The sequence below is a fragment of the Hyaena hyaena genome, unplaced genomic scaffold (genome assembly GCF_003009895.1).
Source record: "Hyaena hyaena isolate Hyena2069 unplaced genomic scaffold, ASM300989v1 scaffold_4, whole genome shotgun sequence".
Classification (NCBI taxonomy): Eukaryota; Metazoa; Chordata; class Mammalia; order Carnivora; family Hyaenidae; genus Hyaena; species Hyaena hyaena.
In genome coordinates this window covers 3,894,253-3,910,113 of record NW_024080636.1, presented here as the reverse complement: position 1 = coordinate 3,910,113, position 15,861 = coordinate 3,894,253, and the positions used below count along the sequence as shown (strand labels likewise).

Genomic DNA, 15,861 nt, shown 5'->3' with positions numbered 1-15,861 from the left:
AAGAAATGATGACGTTGGTATCTTTTTCATAAGATTCCCACGAACTGGGTGAAAACATCATCTGAAATTTCATCCTCAGCAAATACCTCTTTTTCACTTCTGGGAAAAACATTTTACATTCAAAATACTACGTGCAAAATATAGAGCATCACCTTGTTTTTAGGAAATGTCCCCACTTAACATCTCTTTTAAGTCTTAAAGTGCACTTTCAGTATCTTCCGTGAATATAAAAATATCGCTCAGAGCAGAAATAGAATTTTTAAAAGACATACCAGAAACCCATATAAAATCTCTCTACTTTATTACCATGGAAATAATGGAATTTTTTTTTAACAAAACACATCCTTATTTAATGCAGAGTAATTATTTTGTCACATTGTAGCACAGAGAGAGCCAATGAGATCCTCCCTTACTTTGTGTTTATAATATATGATCTTTAAAGTCGTTCAGCGAGATGTTAAATAATCTGAAGATGGGTTTTTCTGAGAGAGAATTTAAGCTTGTAGTTTTTAACCGAGGAAGGAACCGTAAAGCACATCAAAACGTTTGTAATCTTTTATGAACATTGTATTTATGTTAGTGGCTAACAGCATTACTTGGATTTATCTTTCTTTTTATTGTAAATATAATGGTGTCCATGTATTTTTAATGAATGGATAAAGAATGAGGAGCTCCCTTCTCAGGAAAGAGCACTAAGATTATTGGGGATAAATTAAGTAAATGATGAAGATGTATCGTTACTGTTATTTACTCTTGCTCCCGATGGCAAGAAAGGCCAAGTCCTCTTGATCTAATTTCCGTGATTTTTTTAAAGCATTTCCCCTAAATTTCACCCACTGTCCACTTGGCAGAGCCCACTGAGGAAGTGGCAGGTTGTGAGGGACAGCTCAGGCCGACTTGGACATGGGGGCGTGGCCCTGGTGACTGGCCAGGGGGAGGGACTCTGGGGCTGACTGTACCTAAATGAAGAAGGAGCAGTATCATCAGCATAGCCTTGAAAATTGGCAGCAGCCCCCCCGGCAGGGCGTCCAGGCATCACGTGGCTGCCCCTGGGCCACCAGGCAGACAGGACGCGTCCACCTCCCCTCCCTGGGCTGTCGAGTTTGGTGACCCGGCTGCCCTGCTCGGTGGACACCACTGGTACCTTGGCCCGAGCGAACATCTGTTTCCTCTGAGCATCAGCGTCTGCGCCAGTCCTAGTGCTGACCCGGTATCTGCGCTTGCACTGACAGCCCCCTTTAAGCCCGCTGTAGCGATAACAGCCACAGAACAAAGATACCTTCGTCCCAGAAGATGAACAGTTACGTGTAGGTACAACCTGGTAAACTGGGTGCCACGTAACCTATGCAAAGTCATTCCTTCAAGGTTAAAAGCTCTCCCAGATGGGCTTGGTTATAGCAACTCCAGCGCGCATCCTGGGCCCCGCCTGGGTCTGGAGCCGCCCCCGAGGAAGGATTAGGGGCCGGGCGCCTGCGGCCCTGGGAGCTGCCGGTTAGGATGCTCTGGAATCAGAACAGGGGTTGCCACCAAGGGGAGCGCGGCCTGGTTTCTGGTGCCCCTGGCAGAAGTGTGGAGGGGGCCGTGACACGCCGGCTTCCACCTGTGCTGGGAGGTCACGGTGCCCGCCCACCACCTCTCCGTCTGAGGGATCCCTTTCCAAACATAGTCGTTTTGGGCAGACAGGAAGGCGATCCTGTCCGATCAACAAGGTTCAGGAGAAAGCATATCCAAATCGAATTTCTAGTCAAGTAGTTCCTGTACCTTTGAGTGAGTGAATTTTCTCAAACCCAAACATTCTGTTCTTGGTGGCAGGTGGAGGGGTTTGGGGGGGCGGGGCAGGGATGGCTCTCATCCGCCTCCGTGTCCCAGCTCCTCCGACGCGCTACCCCTGTCTGTCACTCACCCTGGCCTTCTCAGAACACTCTCACAAACATGCCCTCTCCGGTCGGAGTTGGTCCATCTCCTTTCTTGATTCCTAGCCTTAATGGGATGCTGCCTGATGTTCAAAATAAACAGACCGTGGTGTGGCCAGTCCAGGCAGGTCCCCATTCATATGGTCCCTCTAGAGCCAGGACAGTCTAATCTAATTATAACCTGTGATCAGTTAAGGACCATAGTGGTGCTGTACAAGGTCATGACTATATCAGGAAGCCAGGAGTCAACCCAAGAAGTCATTGTCCCAAATAAGGCTTGCGGAGAAAAATCCAGAATACAGTTAGGGCTGGCATCTTGGTTATTGTCATATGCCTAGGTGTCTAACTTGTAGGTGAGCCATTTATGTTCTGGCTTCAGATGCACTATTTGACTGGAAGCATCTTAACTTTGTTTTTGTTTTTTTTTTTTTTAAATATTTTTTAAGTTTGTTTATTTTGAGGAGAGAGAGAGAATCCCAAGCAGGCTCTGTTCTGTCAGCTCAGAGCCCAACCTGGGGCTCGAACTCACAAACCATGAGATCATGACCTGAGCCTAAATTGGATGGTCCATGCTGAGAGATTAAGGGGAAGGAGCAAGTCACTCCCCACTAATGATGGCACCTGGCCAGTTACCACTGCCGTCCTGTCCCCCACAGTCAGACTCCAGCATCCCAGTGGGAGTACACGCTATACACACGTGGAGCCGGGTGCGGGCCAAAGCCTGTACGTAAATCAACTCAGCCAACCTCCTGACAGCCTTGGAAGGCACAGGCACTTCCATTATCCATATGTTGCGGTTGAAGAAACTGAGGTACAGAGAGGTCAAAGCCTCTGTTCCCGGTCACGCAGCTAGAAGTACAGAGCAGGGAGGCTCGTGCCCTCAGAGTCCCCCCATCGCAGGGGACCCGTCCACACGTCCACCCTGTGGAACTGTTACTTGGATTAAGCGGGTTAATGCAGAAAGAGCTTTGCCTAGGACCAAACGCAGCAAACCCCAAATGTTTGCATCCGTTATTATTTTTTTATTCTCTCCTCCTCCAGTGAGTGCATGTTTAATGTTTAGTAATGATGTAATTATATGGTGTGGAATTTATTTGAGTGGAAGAAGTTGGTTTAATAGTTTCATAAATGACTTCAGCCATGAGTTTATTGAATCATTAAAGGGTCGAAGGGGTGGCTCCAATGTTTCCTTTATTTCCCTGCATTTTATGGCAATTTCACGCTGGCACAGGGTTTGTGAATTGGGCGTTTGCAATGGCACCTGGGAGGCATCCTTTGTGAACGTCGAGCTGTCTGATGGAAGTGAGCTCGGAACCAGAGGAGGGAGGCTTCACTCTGCACCATCAGGAGCGCGAACAGGCTTGATGAGCTCGCGCCAAGTCTGGATGTGGGGAGATGGGGCTTCCTGGGTGTGCAGAGACCCAGGTGGGGACAGCTCCCTCGCACTGTGCGCGTGACTAGCATGGGTTGGGGTGAGGGGAGAGGGCAGGAGCAGGGGGGGCTGATGCCAGAGAGGGAAGGGCCCAGGGAGGCAGGCTGCGGGTGGGGCTGTCAGGGTGGGTCTCCCTTCCCTGCTTGGCTTCCCCAGTCATCTCCAAAACCTCTCCAGGGCAGGGGCCCGTCTGCTGTCCAGGCCTCTGTTCCCCGTGCCTGGGCCAGCGCGTGATGCACAGTAGGCAGGCCCTCATCGTATGTATGAGTTATCGTGTCCTTATTGGTAGATACTTACATTCTTGTGCATGTGGTAGGCGGCGTAGTCGTGCTGCGTGCGTGGGAAGAGCGTAGTTTTGACATCAGACCATCTTGAGCTCCATTGTCGGCTTGAGGGGAATAGCCTGGGGTCCCCCGGCAGGTGAGTCCTGACCCCTCGAAGCCCCGCCCCCGCTTACTTTGTCTAAACAACAGGGAGAACCATGGCTGCCTCACGGGGCAATCCAAGGATTAGAATCTTCCATAACACCCTAGCCCAGCACCTGCATGATGGCAGCGCAGCCTCGGGAACTGGGTCTCAGGAAGCCTTGGTTCACTTGCCTGGAAGTGTGTCTTGGTTAATGGCCTTTCCAAAGGAGGTTTGGGAATCTTTGGACCGACCATCACTCATCGCCCAGAAAGACTTCCTTCGTGGAAAGAGATCTCAGGTCTAGGCAGTGGTCATGGCTCTGGGAAACCTGGATTATGTCTGGAATTCTAGTGTCACTCCTCCACTTCTGCAAACAGCGACTGGGTTATTGACACCAATTCATTGATCACCCAGATCTCTAGGCCTCCTAGCAGACAAGAGCCCACCCTCGGGGGGTGCGTGGGGGGCCCTCAGAGGGGCCAGAGTCTGGTTCACGGTACGGCGGTAAGGGTCTATCACAGTACACTTGCACACAGAGCTTCTGCTGTATTTTTGTCTGGATTTTTTAACGTTTTATCTTTTTTTTTTTTTTTTTTTTGACAGGCAGTCTTGCCGCTGTTGTTATTTTTAACATTCATTTATTCACTGTAAATACAAATGAAGATACAGTACAATTAATTTTCTTTGCTAATCAAAATATTTGATCAAATGAAGCAATTTTTCAATTCTTAGAAGTAATTATACTGTTCTTTAAAAGGAAGTGGAGGAATTCTTTACAGAGTATTTCTAATTAGGAGTTTTGCTACCTGCTGTGTTCTTATTCTGTATGAAGTTTCAGGGTTGTTGGTTTTTTTTTTCCTCCTGTAAAGAATCGTAGAAAAACTATATAATTGTGTCCCTAAGTATTCACAACAAAACTTAGTAGAAGAATCATGCTATCTGATAAGCTAATTATAACCTTCATAATAGTTAAATTAATACACTGACATATTTCTAATCTGACACCTTGATTCACCACACCATCGAGCCTGCTGCTCCCGGCCAGGTGACCACCAAACACCCACGCCAAACAATTTAACTTCTTTTCTTTGTACTCTGAGCTCCCGCTTGTCTATTTCTTACAAACTAGACATTCAGAACTGTATTGGTCAGCTATCACTAGGTAACAAGCAACCCCAAAACCTCCACAACAACGAGCATTTATTTCATTTTTGCATCTGTATTGTGAACGATCTAGGCTGGCTCAACACTGGGTGGCTTGGCTGGGACATCTCTGCTCCACTGCTCTCACCCTCCTCCGTGGGTCAGTGCCGTGTGCCCAGCCTGATCTTCTCAAGGCAGTGCCACCAGCACAGGGGGCCTTGCCCGGTCACACAAGTGCTTTTTATATTCTTTGCCCATGTCATACTTGTTAACATTCCCTTGCCCAAAGCAAGTCGTATGACTGAATCCAAACCCACATGGCAGAGGACATGGAGGAGAGGTGGACGTGGAGGGAGAGTTGAGAAAACAGAGCCTTGAAGGCAGTATTCCACAAGGGGACAAATACACGTTTTTGTTTTTTGTTTTTTTGTCTCCACTTCCAGCTCTACTGCATTAGTTGACAATTCAATCCAACCCTTCCCTACTATGTCCCCTCTTCCCTGTTATATCTAGAGATGTTGTTTGGGATATGACGTAGTGCAAAATTGATTTCCTAAGTCAGCCAAGACCGTGGCTGGACATAACTCATTGACAGAATGCTAGAAGATTCTTTTCGGGAATCATTCCCTTATTCAAGCTGTCACAAGAAGCGTACAATAGACTGTGTGGGGGCCAACGGAATTCCAGGTCCAGTTAACCCTTCTGGGGCACACCCTGCCTCCAGCTCATGCTGGCCATCAGCTTAACTCTCTTCTCCGACGCTGCTCCCTGTCCTGGGTTAGGGGCAGGTCAGCAAGTCACTTCAAATGTGAGCTGCCCGCTGCAGAGACAGACTAATCCGTCCTCATCTCAGGGGGGCTGCTGCAGGGCCTCCCTGAAATGGGTGGGTGCCTCCCAGATGGTGTCCGCACTCTCCTGTGTGGTTCTTACCGGGCAGCTCTCTCCAACTGCCGTGGCTGTCACTGCTGTACCAGTGGAGAGCCTGCACCCAGAGAGGTGTGGTGACCTGTGTGAAGTCACCAGCCACATGACGTCCGTGCAGGGCGCAGGCTCGGCCATCCCGAAACTGAGCCCATGGGTCCACCTCCCGTGCCCGTGCCACGCGGGGCCCCGGCGCAGCTGATCCGCTGCAGTATTCCCCCCGGCTCCTGTGCCGGGGCACCTGGGCTCCTGCCTCTGATTACTCATGATAGAAATGGTGTTAACCTGGAGCAGAGGCTCAGACCCAGGGCTGGCAGACTCAGGCGAGAATATCTGTAATAACGCCGCCAGCAGCAGCGGCCTTCGCGAGAATGGCAGTCCGTGTCTGCCAGGCACTGGGCCAAACACCGCGTGGTTTTATTTTGCTGAAATCCCAGGTCTGCCCTTTGTGATGGTTCTGTTTTTATCCCCGTGAGGAAACTGAGGCAGGGAGGGGTCTATGTCTTGCTCAAGGTCATAAGAGAAAGGCAGAGCTCAGCTCCGTTCAGCAGCCCCGAGGCCCTCGGTTAATGCCCTTGCCCTCCAGGCCCAGCACCCAGCACCGAGGCCTGATGGTCTGGCCCCAGCCGATGCGCTCCATGCGGCCCGGCAGACCCTTTGGATTACTGTGCTCCCATAGCGGCCAGGCGCGCCCCTTCCGCGTGTGCCTGTGCAGGTGCCCAGAGACGGCCCGGGCCTGGGCAGGGACGATGGGCCATGGTCTGGGGGTCCCAGCACTGTGTCTACAAGGCCCCGCTGGCTCTTCAGCCAACAGCTGTGTGTGCTGGGAGAGAATCCGGTCAGGGGATGGTGCCAGAGACATCAGCCTGCAAGAGGGAGGGGAGCCCTGATGCTGGGCCGAAGGGATGGGCTCCAGATGAAGTCTGCATAGGTCCACGCCCGATTCTCTTTACCCCCTCAACCTAGACTTCCTCCCTCTGGTCTCCCCCACCCAGGCTGCCCCCCTCTGCCCTCCCACTAAACTTTCTCCCTCTGACCTCCCCACCCAGGCTGCCTCCTTCTGACCTGCCCCCACACACTGCCTCTCTCTGACTCCCGCCCACTGGGCGATCACTCCCAGCCTCTTGGGGGATCCCAAGCAGTGGCAAGATTTGCAACCACAAGTTTATAGCGTAAAGCTAGGACTTGGGTTTTACTAAATGAGAGACATGGATATGTCTGAACTGACGCACTCCAACTGCAGACTCGTGAGGATCGCACACTTTGTATATTGGGAGGGTTGCACACTTCCTATATTGGGAGGGTCGCACACTTCGTATATTGGGAGGGTTGCACACTTCGTATATTGGGACAGCATTTCTTTTATACACTTTGCCAACGTGGACCAGGAGTTTTCTTTTCGGCAGGCAGGTACGGTATTTTTCAGCAACGTCAAGAGGGACAATTGGTAAAACAGGGCTCCATGAGTACCTTTGAGTAAATGAGAGAAAATTCCTCCAAAACATATAAATCATCCTCTAACAGGGTCAGACCTATGGTGTATAAGATCCCACGTTTCCCACCCTGGTCTCTTTTGTATTTAAACAGTACCCAGAGGAGCCAGGCGTGCATACAGTTGTCAGATGAGCGGCTGAGGGCAGGAGCTCCGGGGTGCGGGCCCTGTGGCTCCTGCTCGACTGCGGTATGGACAGTGTGGATGGTGCGGACGGTGTGGATGGGGGTGGGCGGTGTGGACGGTGTGGGTGGGGGTAGGCGGTGTGGACAGTGTGGACGATGTGGCTGGTGTGGACAGAGGTGGGCAGGGTGGGCGGTATGGATGGTATGGACAGGGGTGGGCGGTGTGGACGGTGTGGACGGTGTGGACGGAGGTGGGCAGTGTGGACAGTGTGGATGGTGTGGACGGGGGTAGGTTGTGTGGACAGTGTGGACGGTGTGGACGGAGGTGGGCGGTGTGGACAGAGGTGGGCGGTGTGGACAGTGTGGACGATGTGGATGATGTGGACGGGGGTAGGCAGTGTGGACAGTGTGGACGGTGTGGACGGAGGTGGGCGGTGTGGACAGTGTGGACAGTGTGGACGGAGGTGGGCGGTGTGGACAGTGTGGACAGTGTGGACGGAGGTGGGCGGTGTGGACAGTATGATCAGTGTGGACATTGGGAATGGGGGTGGGTGCCTGGCACCTGACTCCTTCCCTGTGGTCCTTGGTACCGCAGCTGATTGCTGAGCTGGGCTAGGGTGCCTTCTATGGAACGTGTAGTTAGGATTGGAAAGTGACATTTGCGTCTGAGGATAGCAGTGTCCTTCCTGATTAGGAGACACATTCCTTCTAGTTATAGAAAAGCTCTATTTTTTCCTCCATTCAGATACAATGATCACATGAGACGTGCCAGGGACCCAGAAGCGCCAGACCAAGAGCCATCTGTTGTCCCTGGCGTCTCCAGTCCCCCGGAGTGAGGCAGGCGGTGGCTGGGCGGCTTTGTTCAAAAGCAGGGACAAGAACCATAACGCGGGTGCCCGACAGATTCAGCTGCTCGGCGCCCCGATGGAAGTGTCAGGGACTCTGCCCTTCAGAGGCCAGTGGGTGCCCTGGGTGGTGTGGCGCGCAGAGTGGCCCCGGGGCCCAGGGACCTCCAGGCCCGTGGCATGTCCCTGGGCGCCGAGGTGGGGACAGTGGTGCCGCTACAGGTGGCGTGATCAGTGATCTTTGTGTATTCTTTGTACCCTTTGTGTAGTTTCTAGGTTTCCGACAGTGAACACGCAGCAATTATTGTTGCAGGCAGGGAAAGCGTATTTCCAATGGGCAGCAAATCCACCATTGTGAGGAGTTTCAGTCACCCACGCTCTTGTGTGTTGGCCACGAAATTGTGCCACTTCTGTTCTCCTTGGGAAGTGCCCATGTGTGTCCCCCGCCTCCAGCCTCCTGGCCTGGGTGAGGGTTGGGCTGGGTGTGTGGGGAGAGCGCAAATTTGCAGGCCAGCACCTTTGTTCCTTTCGGACTCCGGGCTTCCCTCACCCTCCCGACCTTGCTGAGTAAGGACGTGGCCTCCAGCTCCGGGTTTTCGGCTCACTTGCGCCTGCGTTTCCTTGCCTCCCGGATCGGTCCCCTCCCCCTCAGGGAGCCAGCTATGCCCCTGGCAGAGTGCTCCCTTCTCAGAGCACAGGACCCCGCATAGGATCTCCTCTCACCCCTGAGATTTTGCCCTGGTCTCTCTCTTCCCCACCTCGAGTCCCCCGCCTCCCCCCGGGCAGGGACTTTTTTTAAGGATGACTCCTTACCTCCACCTCCCCAGTATCTGGCACACAGCACCCGTCCCACTCAGTACAGTACTCGAGGGCGTGCATTCCGCGTTCACGCTGTGCAAGTGCAGCGCACACGTGCGCTGCGTGTGTGCCCGGCACAGGTGCTCACCCACCCCTCGGGGCTCTGGGAGTCAGGGGTCACTCAGATCCGTGCACGGGCGGATGGCAGGGGTCCACTGCGCATCCAGGGCTGTCACGCTGAATGGGGCTCCCTGACCTCTCTGCAGCGCCGTCACAACCAGGCTGTCCCGAGCCCCGGGTCTCAGGACCCCTGACCCTCGGGGGGGACGGGGCAGGATCCTGGCTCGGGAACCCCCGTCATCCTCCTGACTTAGCCTTAGCCTTCCCTTACCTCTCCTCCCAGAGAACAGCGTTAATATTCGCGCGCGAGCACGTGCGTGTGTGTGTGTGTGTGTGTGTGTGTGTGTGATCATTTGGACCATTTTATGGTCCTTTTCCACTTAGTACATCCCCAACATTTTACCCTATTATTAAATAATTCCTTAAAAGATTGTAAATAGCTGCACTGTAATCCATCCTATAGAAATATCATATCTTATTTAAATGTTGCCCTGATGTCAGACTCCAAATTGTTGCCAGTTCTTTCCTGTCTTGTTACTTTTGTGACTAATCCTGTAATGATTGCAATTCCAGGAGCTCACCGTGGTTACTTCTTTAAGGAGAGTCCTGAAAGGGAGGCACTAGATCACAGGAACTTTTTATGGCTTTAGATACTATATTCCACCTATTCCAGCACTGATCTCAACGGTCACCAAATTTGCCACTTTGTTACAAGAAAAAAGCCGAATCTCATTTTCATTTCCATTTCTTTGCATTGTGACAAGGTCGGGGCTTTTTAGCTGTTGATGTAGGGCCACTGCCCAGAGCGGAGCCCAAGGATCCTACCACTTGATTCATTCTATTGGTGTTGACAGTTTCCGCTGTATGGATGCACTGCTTATTCTTTCTTTCTTTGAATGAGTCAGTGCTAAGCCTTGGGGATTCGGCAGTGAACAAAAGACTAGAGCCCTTGCCGTCATGAGGTTTATCTTCTGTTAGGGTGAGGCAAGCAATTAAGGAATAAACTTACAGGGGAATCAGAGAACTAAAAGCACCACAGAACGCAAGCAAGGACAGGGGAGAGGGAGGGCGGAGTGTGGTCCTAAACATGTTCTAAAAACCTTGAAGGATGGGGCGCCTGGGTGGCTTAGTCGGTTAAGCGTCCGACTTTCGCTTAGGTCATGATCTCGCGGTTCGTGGGTTCGAGCCCCGCGTCGGGTTCTGTGCTGACTGCCAGCTCAGAGCCTGGAGCCTGTTTCAGTCTGTGACTCCCTCTCTCTGACCCTCCCCTGTTCACGCTGTCTCTCTCTCTCTCCTAGAAATAAATAAAACATAAAAAAAAAATAAAAAATAAAAATAAAAAATAAAAACCTTGAAGGAAATCTGAGAACAGCAAGTGCAAAGGCCCTGAGGCCCTGGCTGTGTTTGAAGCAAAGCAGGATGCCTGGGGTCCCTGAGCAGCGTGAACAAGGAAAAGAGTCACAGAAGTGAGGTCAGAGAGTATTGAGGGCAGGGTGGGGAGGCCCATTGTGAAGCCCCCGGCCTGTTACTCTGGGCAACAGGTGAAGCCTTTTGAGAGTTTTGCTTGACCTGATTTGCACCTTAAAATCATTCTCAGAAGTGAAGGACTATGGCTTCTTAATGATGGCTCTGCCCTTGCTTACTGCTCCATTGAGAGAAGTGTTGATACTTGTGTGTGTGTACAGGTGTGTGTGTGTACAGGTGTGTGTACACTTTAAAAAGATCAGCTGCAGAGGGAAATGGCTGGGTCTGGAAGCAAGAAGACAGGTGCAGTAATCCGTGCAAGAGACGGTGGTGGCTTCGACCAGGAGGTGAGGATGGAGGGTCAACTTCCACTGGGATGGCGGGTGGCTTGGAAGTGTGGTAGACCTTTCACAGGGGACTCCAGGCCTAAGCGACTGGAGGGACGGTCTGCATTCGCGGAGGTGGGGCCATCGGAGGCCCGTGGTTTGAAGCTGATGAGTCAGGAGAGAAGGACACACTTTCCTTTATGAAACTTGGATATTCTCTCTCGCTTGCGAGGACCGCTCTTCCCCAGAGCTGTCTTGGGGTCAGCCACACAGTTCCCTACTGCGTCGGTCATGCCGTGGAATCGTGGCCCGGCCACAGTAGAGGCCTGTTTCTCAGCCACCAACAACCTGAGCAGGGGCTACAGACTTACTGCCATGTTTCTAAACCAAGCTACACTAGTCTGATCATGTCAAGCGTATGACATTTTAATATCCGGCAGGTCAAAAGCCTCGTTGCTTGCCTTTCCCAAAAATGTGGCAATTCTCATATATCTATTTTCCCATATGAACTTTAATGTCTGTGTGTCTCATGATTCTCCCAAATATCCATTGAGGTGTTTATTTATTTTTTAAACATTCTTTTATTTTTACTCATTTTCGAGACAGAGGGAGACAGAGCATGAGCAGGGGAGGGTCAGAGAGAGAGGGAGACACAGAACCTGAAACAGGCTCCAGGCTCCGAGCTAGCTGTCAGCACGGAGCCCGACGCGGGCCTCGAACCCGCAAACCGTGAGATCACGACCTGAGCTGAAGTCGGACCCTCAACCAACTGAGCCCCCCAGGCGCCCCATCCATTGAGATGTTTATTAGCATTTTATTAACTTGTATTTATAATTTGAGAAAAATTTTTAAAATGGAGTCTTCATGTCTGAGCTCCCAATGCATGTCCCTTTGCTATTCCAGCCTTTCTGGCCCCTGCCCCCCATCTGTCTCTGTGTACATCTTATGCTTTCATATGAAATTTCTCCCAAGGTATTCAAGAGCTTGTCACTAACGTAAATGTGGGTTGTTTTCACAATACAATTTCTAATGAGTTATAATTACTGCCCCCAAAATGGTATTGCTTTTTTTGTATTTTTGGTTGAGTCCAGCCACTTTCCTCATTGTCTTGAGACTTTCTAGTTGTGTAGTCAGATCCACAAATAAGGTTGAATCTTGTTTTTCACCATGTATCCTGTTTATTTCATCTTCTTGTCTTATTTCAAAAGCTGAAGCCTCTAAATATGGGAACCATAGAGCTGACAGGGAGCACACCTATCTTGTTTCTGACTTTAATACTTTATCACCCATTTAATATGCTTGGAGATGGTATCTGGCTAATATTCTCATAGAGAGAGAGAGTATCACATGTAAGGTCTTTATTTTATTTCTGTGGGGTTTATCTGTTGTATTCTATTTTATACCATTTCTATCAGGAATAGCTGCTGAATTTTGTTAATGCCTTTTTGCCATTTGTCGGTATGTGCCCTAATGTAAAGAATTGAAAGATTTACTAATTCTTTAAATTTTTTTAATGTTTACTTTTGAGAGAGAGACAGACAGACAAACAGGGCAAGTGGGGGTGGAGCAGAGAAAGAGGGAGACAGAATCCGAAGCAGGCTCCAGGCTCCGAGCTGTCAGCACAGAGCCCCACGTAGGACTTGAACTCAAACTGCGAGATCATGGCCTGAGCCAAAGTCAGACTCTTAACTGACTGAGCCACCCAGTTATCCCCAGATTTGCTAATTCTTGAAGGATTCTTATACTCGGAATAAATCCCAGTTGATTTTCTATTTAAAAAAAAAAAAAAAAACACCAGTGCTAAGTATTTCTAATGGTCTTTTTAAAAATGTTTTAATATCTTCATATTAATGTCCATAACTTAGGTTGTTGTTTTTTTATTTCAAGTGTTTACCATATTTTGGTATTAGGGAGATATATAATGAGTTGGAATACTATGTATTCCTTTCCGTGTTCTGGAATAATTTGACTAGCATAAAAATTATCTATTGCCTAAAAGTGAGATTCAGCTTGCCCTTAAAATCAGCTAGGCTTGGCCCCTTTTTTTAATAATAGTTGGTAGAGGGAGGCAAACCATGAGAGGCTCTTGAATGCCGAGAACAAACTGAGGGCTGATGGGGGTGGGGAGAGGGGAAGGGCGGTGATGGGCATGGAGGAGGGCACTTGTAGGGATGAGCACTGGGTGCTATATGGAAACCAACTTGACAATAAACTACTTAAGAAAATAGACGGTAGATCTTTTAATAGCTTTTTCAGTTTCTTTTACGGTTACCTGTCTATTCAGACCTTTCGAATACTCAAGTTAAATTTAGTAATCTGTATTTTGCTTAAAAACGATTCCGTTTCCTCTGGAGCTAAAACCATATTAACCTAAGGTTGCATAATCCACTTTGTGAGAATTTTTCTGTACCTGTTGCTAGAAGAATAGAACGTCCCATTTGCTTTGTGTTTTAGCACTTTCAGAGGGCACTCCCGTGTACTGCCTCACCTTCCTTCTACCCCGACGGACCAGGAGACCCAGGCAAAGGGGGCTGGCGGCTTGCACGGGGCCACACGGGGTATCAGAGGGACAGTCAGCACGTCTAGCGCCTTCCCGTGCTACATTTGTCCACCCGTGTTCTTTCCAGCTGTGTCCACCTGGGGCCCGTCCTTCTCAGGGCACAAAAGAGCGACAAGTGTGCGGAAGGACCCTGAGCATGACTCTGCTTCCAGGGGAGGCTCCCTTTGCAATCTGAACACAACACCCCTTGGAACGTTTAGGGAAATAGCCATGTGCTTAGCTATGGGAGGTGCGCATATATTGCTGAAAATGAGACACGATCATTTGGGGGATTCATTGTGAAAATCTCGTAAAGGCCTTAGCAGAGCACTGTGCGCCGGAAGAGCTGCTACAGCTGACGGGCACGACGGGCTTTGATGGAGGCAGTGCACGTATCGCAGAGTCCACCCAGGTCCGGGGACAGCTCTCGCGTGTCCTCACCCATGGGTTCTCACGGAGCCCAGTGTCTCCTCCCATCCCTCAGCCTCACCCCTTCCTCAAACCCGAAGAGCGGGGCTGCTGGGGCAGGAGCCACAGGTCTGGTTGTGGGAGGCCTTTTCCTGAATGCAGCAAGTAGGTGGACGTGAGGACTGCCTCCCTGAGCACCGTCCCCTTGCAGGAGGCTCAGGACGCAGCTGCCCTGGGAGCCCTGGTCCCCCAAGCCTGGCTTCATTGTGAGCTCAGTCTGTCCTCCTGACTGGCCCCAGGCTGAACAGAGAGACCCTTGTCATCTCACTGTCTGCCGGTGGTCACTGAGCAACCTCCTTGTCTGCTGTTCCTGTTGACCCGCCTGTCCACCATCGTGGGCATCCGCGTGTGCAGAACGTGGGCTCTGGTCCTCCCCGGACCCTCCCCCCTGCTCCCCTTGCCCCAGCCCTCTTGCCAGGACATGAGCTTAAATGTACACTAAGAAGGTCCTCCTTGGCCCCTCTTTCCCCAGAGCCCGTTCCTCCTCCCTCCAGAAGGAGGTCCCTGAGCCCAGGCCGCCGCTCTCCCTTCCTCAGGCTCCCAGGCACCATGGACAGCGCCCTGACTTCCCGACACCCAGGCACGCTGCCCAGGGGGAGGTTTAGGATGCTAGGGATGAGACAGCCTGGTCCTCTGCCTGCCTCTGCCTCCCGACCCGACAAATTCTGCACTCGCCACGACTAAATCCCTGTGGGCCTTGAGAAGTCTGGGCCTTAAGGGAGCACTTAGCCAGCCGTGGTGCTGCAGCATCGTGTGGTAACGGCCATCAAAATCCACCTTAGAGATTCTGACCGCTGTAAATATATATCCACTACACTGATGTCTGGAATAAAAGCAGTCCAGATACGCACCCCCTATTCAGTCCCTTACCTCAGAGCAGACACTCGCTGTGTGTTTGTGAAATGGACCAGAAGACAGAGCGAGTGGGTGGGTGGATGAGAACAAAGGCCTGCCCTCCCCGGGGCCGACTCTGCCTGTCCGTGCCACCGACTTGCTTGTGCTCCCTCTTCCATGGCCAGTGAGCCCCGGCTTCCTCGTCAGCCAAGTCTGAACCTCTGGCTGGGGCCACGAGATGATTTATTATTTATCAGATGAATCAATCTTACTTTCTGCTTTGCCCAGGCTGCTGCCGAGTGGGCCGAGAAAATGCCCAAGGGCCCCCCACCCATGGCTCCCAAGGAGGCCGCACACCAGGAGCTCCTGGCTCAGGTCCACAAGGCGGTGGGCGCCCACTACAGCGCGATCGCTCAGGAGTTTGACAATTTCGACACCATGAAAACAAACACCACCTCCAGGGATGAATTCAGGGCTATCTGTGCCCGCCACGTGCAGGTGCTGACAGATGAGCAGGTAAGAAACGCGCTTGGTTTGTCATCCTAAGCAGTGTTCTGTGGGCCCAGGCCAGTCGTTCCCCAGGGCACGGAGAGTTTAGGCCTGTGTGCGATTTTGAAACACTTGAAGGTTCAGGGGGCAGGCGGCAGGGGGCGGGGGGAGGGGGATGTGTTATTGCTTTGTTTTCAATCTTATTGAAGGAGTTTTCTGTTTGACAAGTAAGACTTGCAACTTTTCGATTGGGGTGCCAATTATGTCACTTTTATTTTTTTTAAGTTTATTGAGAGAGAGAGAATGTGTGCAAGCAGGGGAGGAGCAGAGAGAGAGGGAGAGAAAGAGGGAGAGAGAGAATCCTAAGCAGGCTCTGCACTGTCAGCACAGAGCCCGATGTGGAGCTCGATCACACGAACCCTGAGATCATGACCTGGACCGAAATCAAGATTCGGATGCTTAACCGACTGAACCGCCCAAGTGCCCGGTCACTTTTATCTTTTATCTTTTTTTTATCTTTTAAATCAAATTAAACTCTCTCTCT

General features: G+C 51.0%; 1 protein-coding gene across 6 annotated transcripts in view; it reads left to right on the top strand.

Annotated features, from left to right (window-relative positions):
- The window catches only part of EFCAB6 (EF-hand calcium binding domain 6), a 239,900-nt gene that overhangs the window by 206,671 nt on the left and 17,368 nt on the right, over window positions 1-15,861 (top strand). For all 6 annotated transcript variants that reach the window (XM_039236383.1, XM_039236388.1, XM_039236406.1 and 3 more), the window contains one exon: window positions 15,117-15,344. In XM_039236383.1, the coding sequence (XP_039092314.1) occupies window positions 15,117-15,344 (228 nt within the window). The remainder of the gene's footprint in view (window positions 1-15,116; window positions 15,345-15,861) is intronic.